Source organism: Malaclemys terrapin, chromosome 14 (genome assembly GCF_027887155.1).
Source record: "Malaclemys terrapin pileata isolate rMalTer1 chromosome 14, rMalTer1.hap1, whole genome shotgun sequence".
Lineage (NCBI taxonomy): Eukaryota > Metazoa > Chordata > Testudines > Emydidae > Malaclemys > Malaclemys terrapin.
In genome coordinates this window covers 20,070,834-20,083,868 of record NC_071518.1, presented here as the reverse complement: position 1 = coordinate 20,083,868, position 13,035 = coordinate 20,070,834, and the positions used below count along the sequence as shown (strand labels likewise).

Sequence of the window (13,035 nt, the reverse complement as noted above, 5' to 3'; positions counted from 1 at the left end):
CATAACAAGGAGTAGAGACATTCTGTCAGCATATTGAGTTAGCTTTGCATGTCACAGTGAGAGTATCACCAATGGATTAAATGGTGCCCCTGGAAAGGAAAAAGATGTGTTCTAGCATTATGTGTTACCACAACACATTCTTTGTTCTTTAATCTTAAAGTTGTCTTGAGCATTGTCTAATGGCTAGAGCAGAAGTTCTGAGCTATATTCCTAGCTGGGCCACGGACGCTGTGACTTGTGTCAAGTTTCTGCCTGCCCTTTACTTATAGGTGTTTCAGTTTTTGTTAGCCCAACCTGAGACACATAGGATCTGAATAAAAGCAACTGAGCACCCACAACTTCTTCTGACTTCAATGGTAGCTGAAATGGTTTGCCCAAAATGAGTGAATACTTTTGAAAACATAGGCCTTTACATTCCTCAGTTGCTTACTCTGTGGAAGGGGATAAAAATACCTGCCTCGGAAAGATGTAGGAAGGCCTAGTTGATGTTTATAAAATGAGATCACTGGCTGAAAGGGGTATATAAAGAAAAAGTATTATTTATGGGTTGCTTGTCTCTGACCAAGATATTTTGATGTCCAGTGGGCTTCCTTCTTGCAGGAACAGAACCTTCAGACCTCACTTCTGAACACTTCAGAGGCATCTCCTTTGGTCAGACTGAGCTCCACAAACTTTCCACATGTTCAGTGGTTTTTACTTTAAGAGGGAAGCATTCAGCTTAACTTAAAATACATTTTTTTCTTATCAATTGGATGGGAACTATATGGTAAGATATAATCAATGCAAGAAGATGAGATGCTACTGATTCTTTTATATAATATATATATATATATATATATATATATATATATAGTAGTGGAATACACAACACAGATACAATTGTTTCCCAGGCATCTTTTCTTGGCTACTTTCTAGTTCATACTAAAGCTGCCTAGACTAGGGACCTGTTCTCTTATAAGCTCTTCTTTCCCAGCATGCCTTTCTGTAACTGGCCCTTTAAATTTGGCAGAGCAAAGCAGCTTTAGCCCTAAAGGAGACATTTTGCAACTCATTGTTCTTTGCTGCACCCTCCTTTCTTGTAGCTGGTAAGTGCTCTTCATTCCTGTTATGTTAGTTTTCCCCTTTTTGTTCCAGAGGAGTATGGCATGGTCTCACACTTTCTTTTTCTTATAAACCATTGTCTCATTAACTTTGTAAATCAACTGGCATATGGAAATAATTGGTTACATTTCCAAATGACAATGTACTTTAAAAACCCCACTGCATTCTCTCTCTTTACTTTTTTTTGAGTGGCTCTTTCCCTCCATTTCCTACTGTTTCCATCTCTTTAAAGAAGCTAGTTCAGCCAAGTTCTTTCACACTGTTTATTATTATTATTATTATTTGTATTAACCAAGTGCCTAGGAGCGCCAGTCATGGACCAGGATACCATTGTGCTAGGGACTGTACAGACACTGAATTTTACATAATAATTGCTATCCTGTGGCTGTGTGAAAAAGCATAACATCAGGGGGTTATTGTGCTGCTGGTAGCTGTCTTTGGGATGTGAATTTTACTTAGTTATAACACATTTTAAAGGAGAAGTTCTTTTGGATTCTCTCAAAAGGAATTTATTTGGATTATAATGTTAGAGCCTGAGGGTTAAATAATCAAAGATTAATAAAACTTAAAGATTGAAATAATCAGTTGTTGACAATGCTGATCTCTGACAATGCTGACTCACCTGATTACTCTTCTGGTCAAATGAAAGTGCCCCTTTCCCCTCAAACCAGCCTCTGCCTGTGTGTATGGAATTTTGATGGGTGTGGACTGGTGTGAGTGCAAGGACTGGAGTATTTGTGGGTAAAACTCATGAGTTTTTCCCATGAATGTTCTAATATCGTCATGTACAGTGGTGAATGCAGCAAAGTCTACAGAGTGGTGTATACAGGTGAATCTACATAAGCCCATTGGAAGCAAGAATTTGAAAATCCGATCCGAAAAGCAATATCTCAGTCAACATCGGCAGTCACTTGTACATTGCAATATTAAACACATTAAAATTGGTATTTGGTACTATGAGATTTACTGGGAATGTGAATAATTCAGTAGAGAGATCTGATACTCCATTTGTTTCACATAGAATGAAATACATGCAGGTTTGATAAAACCAATTAAGTTAAATGCAGATTGTTGCCAGAGGATTATGAAGCCAAACTGTCAAACAGGGAGTTCAAAACAGAGATCAAATAAAGATGAAAGGATGACACAATTAACATTTAGGCATATTTTAATCTTAATTTTGCTATTAGTCTCAGGTGTTTTAATTAAATCCTAGTCTTGAGTAAAAGATATTAACACTTGAGCCCAAACTGCTATTTGTTAAAGGGGTTCAATTTGTTCCTATTAAGCTTGGGGGAATTAATGCACAGATGTTATTCAACATGATGAGTCGCCACGGTAATGTTTGGCTCTAAACTACGACACAGGTGGGAGAATATGATTTGCAGAACAGAAAAAGAACTGTTTTGAGTAAACTAAGGCCTGGACTATATATAAAAGTTAGGTGTACGTAGCTACCATGCTCAGAGGCATGAAACATTCACCCTCCTGAATGTCTTTATTAAGCTGACCTAACCCCCCCCCCCACTATAGATGTGGCTAGATTGATGGAAAAATTCTTCTGTTGATTTAGTTACCACTGCTTGAGGAGGTGGATCACCTACAGCAATGAAAAAACCCCTTCAGCCGCTGTAGGAAGCATCTGCGCAATGGCACTACAGTGGCATAGCTGCAGTGTTGTAGCTGTGCCACTGTAACACCCATAGTGGAGACATGGCCTATGGTTAACTTGGGTTGAAGTGAGACAGGGCTTTTTTGGACACAACTGTGTTTAAATGTCTGTATTGTCAGTGGAATACATAACTGCCAAACTAAACAGCAAGGCAAATGGTTAAAGCTGCAGTGTTTTATCTTATTAACAGTTCCAGTCACGAAGATAGCATACTAGGGGATTTAACCCAAGTAGATAATAGAAAAGGTTCAGTTTTGAAAAAAAAAAAAAAGGGCAGTTATGCCATGTACTCAGTTAACTGCCCCAGGCATTTGAATGGAAAGTCATTCTCCTGAGACTGGATTTGTGTGTCTGAGAATGTCAGGAAAGCAGAAGCTGAAGCATTATCTGATAAACTTTTGGGATTGCTCTGTAATTCACTGTGGTGGAATCTGAGATGTTAAAATCATTCTTGCCTTACCAAAGCTGAGAAGGAGTCAGACATTTTAGAAAGAGGTTTAGACAGTTTAAAATAAGAACTAGGGTCCATAGGCGCTGACTTTTGTTTTTCCCAGTGGATGCTCTGCCCCAAGGCCCCACCCCAACTCTACCTCTTCCCCCAAGGCCTTGCTCTCACTCCACCTCTTCCTGCTCCCACTCTGCCCCCTCCCTGAGGCCCCCCCACCCACTTGTCGCTCACTTCTCCCAGCCCCCTTCCGCAAAGCTCCCCGCCATCCCGCTGCTGCTCCTCTCCATCCTCCCCGAACCTCTCCCACAAGCTGCCTAACAGCTGATTGGCGGCCAGCCCCAAGGCCCCACGGAACAGCTGATCAGCTAGCCAGCCCCAGGGCCCACCCAACAGCTGTGGATGGTGGGTGTTGAGCACCCCCTATTTTTTTCCATGGGTGCTTGAGCCCTGGAGCACCCACGGAGTCGGCATCTATGCTAGGGCCCAAATCCTCAAAGATATTTAGTTGCCTAACTCCCACTGAAATCAGTAAGTGTAATGTGCCTAAGTACCGTTGAGGATTTGGGCCTAGGGAAAAATGTAACTGTTCTTGTCAGTGGTTTAGAGCAGTGGTTCTCAAACTAGGGCTGCTGCTGGTTCAGGGTGGCCAGCACGTCCCTCGGCCCACGCTGCTTCCTGCAGCTCCCATTGGCCTGGAGCGGCGAACCACGGCCAGTGGGAGCTGCAGTCAGCCAAACCTGCGGATGCGGCAGGTAAACAAACCGGCCCAGCCCGCCAGGGGCTTTCCCTGAACAAGCGGCGGCCCTAGTTTGAGAACCACTGATTTAGAGGGGTCAGATTAAATGAGGCCTAGAACAAATTGCAGCCTGGGTGAGCCTCATTTCCCTCATCTGTGGGATAATACAGGCCTCTTCGGGGTACTCTGTGAAACAACTTGTTTGTTAGTGAAATGCTTTGAAAGTGGAAAGTGCTGAGTACTATATTTATTGCTCTTAATTCCTCAGCATCCATGATAGTTCTTGCTTGGTTACTCTCTAGAGAGTCCTGGAGGAAGGAGACAAAACTGCGGAGCAAGGTCTCATTTCCTCGTGGACTCTTCCTGCATGCAATGCCTCTTTCCTTGAGTGAGAGAACCATTCTACTTATTACTAGCATTGTATCAAATGCAGGCTGAATTTTTGCCTTCAGAAACTTGAGGCTTTGTAATAAATGAAAACATTTAACGTCTTATAAGTTAATTTAAGATACGTTTTGTTTAAAGTTTGAGGTAACATTTATTAAAGCCTTGGGTTAGGTCTCTATGCTGGATGTAATATTTATTGATTTATATTAAGTACTTGATATGGTCAATCATGATCTGATAAAAAAATACAACTTACCTTTAGTTACATAGAGAAGAAAGATTATATTTATCAGAAATGCATAGGTAAGTTTTATGAACCTGAATTTGTTGGTAAAAATGCCACAGGCACACATATGAAGCCTATTATTTACTATTTTGGGTAATGTTCTTTTTATGACCTGTGTACGCATGAAAATCGATATGTATGCAAATGCACTGCACCCAGTTATACTACTTTGGCAATACACGATGTGTCAAAAATACTGCAGTTAGTGTGATCATATTCAAATGCTATTTAAAAATTATATCATAAAAATAAAAGGAAAAAAAGGAAAAAACAGGCTCATTGGCATAAGATCCAAAAGCTAATGCTATACCATCCAACTCTTTTTCTTTGTAAACAATGAGAATGAGAGAGAGAGAGAGAGAGAGTGTGTGTGACTCCTCCTTGGAAATGTTCACCATGCAAAAATATGACAAAGAGAAAAGCTAATCCAAACTGTATGTGCAAAGGGACACTGCTACACTGTGGGTTTTGTGTGATTACTAAGGAAAAGAACAGCAGAGTTATGGCATGATTTTTAAAGATGCCTAAGGGATTTGGAAGCCCAGTTCTCATTAAAATTAATGGGAATTGAGTGCCCCACTCCCTTAGGACATAATTCCCACAAACATATTTGTAAAGTTCCCCGAAGTGCTGGATCTCAATCAGTGTGGCCTTAGAAATTCAACATTTTGGTTACTTTGTCCTTGATAATTTGCTGTAGCAAAGAATTACACCCTGGGCGCACAGTCCTGCACTCCTTTCTCATCTTCCTACTGTGCTCCTGGGACATGCAAGCACAGGGTCATTCCTGCCATAAAGAGTAGCACATAGGAGGCTGCTCCCATCTTTTTGTCTATATCCTTTCCTGCAGCTGCTGCTTCCCTCATCCCATGCAGATGCTCAGTCCCTTCACAAAGCCAATCTCTCTCCTTCTCTGCCCCTTCGGTATCACCCAGCATATTCCCAGCACCATCCTACCACTGTTTCTCCATCCCTATCCACCTTCAATGCTGCTTACTCCTATTTGGCCCTTCCCATACCAGCTGCTTTCTGCTTGTCTAGTCCTCCCTGGCTTTTAAGTAGCTCCCACTGCCCTCCACCACAGGCCTGACTAGGATTCCCTGTTGGGACCCCACTTTTCTACTGACCAGGTTTCCCTCTCAGATTAACCACTATCCCAGTGAGCAGACCTCTGTAGTGATAACTGAGGCCTAGTGAGCCTAACAGTGGGAAAGTGGATACAAGTTTATAAAGTGTTAAATAACTTATCACAATGAATGTTGATGGGAAAGGTGTAAAAGGGAGACAAAGACCAAATGAGTCTAAACAAAATAACTCAACAATTGTTAAAATCATGCCTAGTAAAAGAAAGAAGAGTGGGACAACAAATGGATGGACTAAAATTAGTGTGCTGGAAATTAGGCCTAGTTGGTGGACAAAATAATCAGGGGATGGACTATTCCTCCCACCACTCACGTCTGGGTCCTCAAAAAGAGACTTTGGGAGAAATTAGCAACCAGAATGCTGGCTACCTGAAAGATGGGAGACCACAATGGGCTTCACCATTATGGCTGCCACCCCGGCATCTCTTGGGATCCACAGTGACACTACTGGGCCTGCTCCTGAGAGATGTCCTGACCAGACTTGGCCAAAGAAAGGACCCAAATGACATCATCACCTCCACTGGCTTCCACTAAATCCCAAACACCATCTGGGGTGTGAAATTAAGTTATTCCCCTTGTGTGTTCTTTTCCTTCCCCACTTCCCCAACTACCACTTAGCCAGAAAAGGTGCCTGAAGACTGCTCAGCTAAAACAACCCTGTGTCATACTCTTATGACATCCTTTGGTTCTCTCGGGAGCACAAATAAAGTCATTTTGGAGATAGAGAATTGGAGCATTATTTTTCATCAGGCGATAAGATTATACTTCTCTTGATATTGCCTGGCTAGTGCAGACCTAAAGAAGAAAGCTGCTGTCACTTTGATTAGGAACTAAATTAGGTTTTATTCTCCAATTTTTTATTAGGGTTTTTCTCTTACTCTCTTTTTTTCTCTTACTAAAATTAATGGATATTGTGAAATTGTGGTGGTGAATACTGACTTTCTGGGTTCCCTTATATGAAACATTCATATCATAGCAAGTGGCATTGTCTGTAGTATCTTATGCTTTTCCCCTCATTTCAAGGAGCAGCCATGATTACAAAAACTGCTGGCACCATGTCCCTGGCAGCAACATGTCCCTGGCAGCAACATTGCTATCCATGGGAAGCAGGTGGCAATGTGGAAGCAAGTGGCCCTTGTGTGGGCATTGTGTTCCTGTAACCGAATCCCTGAGCTCAGCCGGGTTGGCTGTGTGTTCACTAGAAAAAAGATATGATAGTAACTTGAGTTGGCTAACTCAAGGTGAAATTCTAGTTGAAGACAAAACAGTTTGTAGTTTTCTTGAAAGTAAACCATAGTCTTTAAATTGCTTAAGCTAGTATTTCATGTGAAAACTACAAGCTGCTTTGTCTTCACTAGGATTTTGCCAAGAGTTAGCTAACTCCCACCCCCCCTCCAGGAAAAAACAATGCCGCATACATGGAGCCATCTTACTTTCTATTCTTGAATGGAAGCATTCAAAGTAAACTCTGCTGGTTAAAATGTACATTCTCCATTCCTTATTTTGAATTATTCCCACAAGGGCATAATGAGCCACTTAGTTCTTAAGAGATTAGGTAGCCTGGTTGTTTTATCTTCAGTCCTGAATTCTTTGGTGCTATATGCAAAGTGTGTCACATAAGTGGCTAATATGTCATTGAGGGATTTTAATAAAGTGATGGTTCATCTCAGGAACCTAGGTTCTCACAGAAATTTGTTTAGTGGCCTGAATCCTGTGGTCAGTATCTGAAAGTTACCTTGTAATTTTTTACATTTGCAGTAGCTGTCTGTACAGAGAAACAAACTGATGGACGTGTGGGAAAACAGGACTGTCATCTGACAAGCATGAGCAAAGCTATAGTCCACAGGGAATGTTTCACATTATAGGCCTGGGCCTCACTGTCCTGAGCATGACAGTTTGCTAAAATGAGAGAATATTTTTGTTTAATACTAAAAAAAGTCAATACCCACCCCCATTCATTTTGTCATTTAAGTTTGCACAGAGTGTGTTTACTCTTCATATATAAAACAGTAACACATAAAACACCTATTTTGATTATAAAATCGCCAAGGAATCCAGAAGGTGTAGAAGCATCTAAAATAGAGATGTGAATAGAGGCCAAGAACAGCTTTTTTTAAACTTGTGTTTAATATGCAGTATAAACTTATAGTTCATAGGCAATATACACAGGCAATATAAACTTAGTTTCTTACTCCTCGTCACTCCCTTTATCACTTTATTCCACTCACAGTTGTTCAGGGACATGTGGTGTGAAATGGCGTATCTTCCCTTCTACAAATTTTTCACAATATCATGGTGAAGTGATCTGTACACTTCCAAGATATGAACCACAGTGGTGCAAGCTAAGGACCAAAATCCTCAAGTGCTTCTCTAGAAAAATTTTAATTTGGCCTGTAAGTGATTTACCATATCCTGTTGTGGGAGGGTGAAATCACATCACAGAAGTAGGAGTATGTTGTTTCTTACTCTGATAATTAGGGATGGGCTTGGACTATGAAGTCTAGCTCCAGTTCAAATTTCCCCATGTCTGAGGCTGCTCAGATTCAGGGTATTCTTTCAGACTTATCTTCAGTGGTTATATCTATATGTATATCTATGAGAGAGAGAGAGAGTGAGTAAATACCAGATGGTATAGTTTGCAACACTGTACTTTCACATCATCAGTTTTATTCAGTTGGCTGAGATTAGCCAGAGAGTTTTTCACCAAGCTGAACTAAAATAACCAAAAGGTAGACATACGTACAGGATAGTATTCTTTGAAAACAGTCAGAATCACTTAATAAAAGTTTCTTATAGACAAATAGACACTTTAATTGCAAGTTCAGCACAAGGGGAAATTGACTTTTTCCACTAAATATTTAATATAAAAATGTTTTCAAAGCACCTCATTAACATCATAAAAGATGACGGATGAAATGGATGCAATACTTACCCAGCTAACCCACCAAAAATCTCCGTGACATAGGAATAATCCCCTCCTGATTTCGGGATAGCAACTCCTAGCTCAGCATAACATAAAGATCCAAGGACAGCAATTCCTCCTCCAAGCACCCAAACAACAAGAGCTAGTCCCACTGACCCAGAGTGTTCCAGAACTCCTTTTGGTGAAATAAAGATTCCAGAACCAATAATGTTACCTGGAATAAACAAAAGATTGGTGGGGTGTTAGGGGAAAAGATAGAGGTAAGTTCTCTCATTGCTCTTCTAAGGTTTGATTGCATTTATGTTTGCGTAAATCTTAAGGAAAATGTTGCAACTTAGCAAAAATCAAGTAAAATGGAGAGCATTAGGTCTGCTGAAGCAGTTTATGGGAAGCTGGTGAACATATTTTTACTAAAGCACTGCAATTGTACACATTTAAACAGTTTGTAAAATTGTTCCCTCTCACCTGCACTGTCCCCAGCTATTATAATTAAAGGGTTCAGGAATTTATTCTCTCTTTCTAAGAGGAGTCTAAGTAATATAAAGTCCATTTACAATATAGATCAGAGTCTAAATCAGGGTGGGCAAACTATGGCCCGCGGGCCAGATCCTGCCCGCGAGCTGTTTTAAGTCAGCCTGCGAGCTCCCGCTGGGGAGTTGGGTTCGGCGTAGAGTTGCTGTAGTGCGTTGTCATGGTAAATCCGCAAAACAAAACAAAAAACAGTTCCACATCAACATAACAGACAACTCATCAAGATGCATCCTCAGAACAACATACTTTACATAAGGACAATGGAATGAAGGTGTTTTTTATAATTGTTTGGAGCTGGGTGGCTTGGGTATCATAACAATGAATTTAGAAAGTGGGAGTATTTTACACCAGCCCTGCTAACGTGTTCACTCATGTAGGATAGAGCTGCTGTATTGTTACTTTGTGTTTAAAGAAGTAGAGCGTTTCCAAGCCTGCAGCTCAACCAAGTCAAAACACTAAGCTTTAAAACTTTCATTTTGGTGTCACGTGAGTTCAGCTGAGATGGCATTATATATATGCCTGCAATTCACACTGGTGTGAATGTGATATGGACTTTATTATTAGCTGTGTGATACTGGATGGTGAAGGGTCTCTCTCTCTCTCTCACACCCACACACAAATAAAATAAAAAATGGGCCAACTGGCAGTTCAGGGAAACAGTGCCTGAGGGTGAAAAGGTACAGCAGCTTAATACAGTACTGCTGCCAACGCCAAATGTTCAAAAACCATGAGCAAGGCCCCCAAAATCATGAGACTGGTTTAAATATCATGGGATTTTAAAAAAGAACAAAATCAATTTGAGTTCTTTTGATTTGCTTTCTGGTGTTTGAGCATTTAGTGTACACTTGGTTACATTTTCAAGCAACTTTCCACAACCAGGGGCAGAAACTTACTTTTTTCTTTAAAAGAAAGCTGAGATTCCCAAGTAATAACTTTGTCTCCAGGAACTGTGGCTTTTAGAAAAACACTAAACATCATGAGATTTTTGATAAAATCATGAGAGTTGGCAACCCTGTTAAAGTAGGGTTATTAAATCTGCTGTAGAACCAGAATCTCAAATAAAAAAGCAGATTTTGCTAGTGTATTGGTATAGGAACTCAGTGAATAACTTCTGCAGTTGGCTGTCTTCTATCTTGTAACAACACTGAATCTCTTCTTAAATATTTTCCCCTGGATGTCACCATTTTTTGTAGTAAAAACTACTAGGTTGCTTTACATTGGTGATTAATTGCACCTACACATAAGTGACACTATCCTCTGAGGATGCATTAGAGTGCTACAATATCAGGATGAGGTAATCTCATGGTATCACATTAAAAACTGGCAAAATCCAAGACAAGAGCAGACTCAGAATTTGATCCTATTTGTATTCAGGAAGGAACTGTGTGTGCGTGTGCATGTGTGCAAAGAAACAGATTCAAGATTGATTACAGAGTGCTGTTTAAGATTTCCCTTTGGATTTACAGCCTAGTACAAATTTCAATGGATTATAAAACTGAATTACATCTTTTAAAATCAAATGATGTCCCGCCCCCAAACAAACAAACAAAGGGCTGCTGTATCTCAAAATGATTAGTTTAAACTGTTTATAAAGCTGAATAAATATTTATCACACAAGAATATAGAAATATGCAAAATAGAATTTTCATCACTGTTTTGAAATGACTAAGTGCTGGATAGAATCTCACACAAAAGGAATTCCTATTGGTCATAGACTAGAATGATTGAAAAATATGGTAGAAATCTGGTTAATATTATGTTTGTGGCAGAGCAGCCTTCTGGCTGACACTTAAGATCAGGACAGTGAAAATCTAATTAACATTCAAAATAACCTTCTCAAGGGAAGACAGTCACCCGGGGTGGAATGCTAAACTAGTCTGAGGGAACTTGATGAGTCAAACTGGAACAAGAACAGCTATTCAAATAAACTGCCTTCTAAACAAGTGATATGATCACAGGTCCAGTGCATTCCTTTTGAGCGCTGTAGATTACATAAAAAAAAATTGGTACAATAAGACTGAATGCATAGAAATGGGTAATTTCAGGAAAATGCAAAAAATACAGTGGGTATTGTGCCAGAGAGAAGTGTATGACCAGGTGCAGAACTTGAGCAAACTCCATTATCCCTTGTTTTGATAGGGAAAAAAGGGTTGTGTGGCTGGTATGGCAAGGCAGGCTATTCACACCTATCTATCAAAGTAACCTGAGAGTATAACAGACACAAAGAAAGGAGGGGAAGCTTCACTGACACAGAGGTAGGTGACTGAGGCCACATCTACACTACATACTTTGGTCGACACAAGTTATGTTGGCATAAAGCCGTCACAGTTGGTGTATTGCTTGTGCATGTGCATATTTGGCTCCTTGCGTCAGCATTGTGTGTGCTTACTGGGAGTGCTTGTGTCAATGCACGGTGTGGTGCACCATGGGTAGGTATCCCAGTGTACAACTTGCCACTGTTCAGTGCACTGTCTTTTGGGAAGTCTTGGCAATGTATCATTGGGCAGAAATGTGTTGTGCAGGGGTGACTGTAAGCAAGGGGTCAACTTCCAAGTGTGCAACTCTCTGCATTCCATAATGTCATCTATATCCCATAATATTTATACCTTTTTTCAAAATCCCACGAACCTGGGCGACCCTCCTTGGTGTCTGCCATTTCTGACCAGGGCCGCCCAGAGGATTCGGGGGCCTGGGGCAAAGCAATATCAGGGACCCCTTCCATAAAAAAAAATTTGCAATACTATAGAATGCTATATTCTCGTGGGGGCCCCCCAGGGCAAATTGCCCCACTTGCCCCCTCTCTGGGTGGCCCTGTTTCTGACAGAAGCATGTAGCCTGCACGGCTCTGCTGTATCGCCATAAGCGTTGCATGCACAGGATGCATGATCCTCCAGTATTTGCAGAGGCGTAAGAAAAACCGAATCAGTGGGGAACATAACGATTTCTTGGAGGACAGATAGCTGTGGGATATAATGAGAACCAATTCATGAAAGCATTTAAGCTTATGTTTAAGTGCTTTTCTTTATTTGGATGGCTGACTGCAGAATCAGGGCTTCAAATGTAGTCAAAGTCCCTTTCTGCAACCAGCTGCACAATGTAGTTCTAGAAGGAAGAGTCTGCAGAAGAGAGGTGGTGCTGGGCTTTTCTCCCCCCTACATTATTAACAGCCCAAATATAGATGCACATTATACTGCAAGTGCAGCATTACAACTGATGTGTTTCTCACTACCTTTGCAATGGTTGGAAGTTTCCACTTAAAAACTAGAGGCTATGTCTCAAATCAAAGTTGTTGTTTTTTCTAACTGACAACTCTGCAAATTTCACCTGAGATCTGAAAATCAATCAGTTTCTTCTGGCTTTTGCATCATCACTAGTAATAATGATGCTATCATTAAATCTTAGTTGACAATGTTGCTGCTCCATGAGACTGATTAGAATCCAGCTTGCTCTCATAGAGATGCATTGTCTCTGCAGGGCTAACAGGATAAAACACTTATTTTTGTCAACAAAATTAGTATATGTAGCTGAAAGTCACACAAGGAGCAGATTTGTTGAGTAACTCTGATTTTTAGTCCTTTTTCTGACCATAACTTTATTTTAAGAGCAACTTCAGAATAATGGTAAAATTAAATATTATATATGGCCTTTCTTTAGCTGAAATAGCACAGGACATTTTAATCTTTAATTCAGAATTAACTGGCTACAATTTCTACCGGATTAATAGGTCTTGATGTAAGTGAGTCATACAAAACATCATTTATAGCGTTAATGGATTTGTTTTGGGTCTCCCTTACTGTGAAGCTACACAA

At 40.5% G+C, this 13,035-nt stretch overlaps 1 protein-coding gene across 1 annotated transcript in view; it reads right to left on the bottom strand.

Annotated features, from left to right (window-relative positions):
* Positions 1-13,035, bottom strand: part of SLC7A10 (solute carrier family 7 member 10) — a 74,282-nt gene that overhangs the window by 18,335 nt on the left and 42,912 nt on the right. Inside the window, exon 2 of the mRNA XM_054049100.1 lies at positions 8,705-8,909. Coding sequence (XP_053905075.1) covers positions 8,705-8,909 — 205 coding nt within the window. The remainder of the gene's footprint in view (positions 1-8,704; positions 8,910-13,035) is intronic.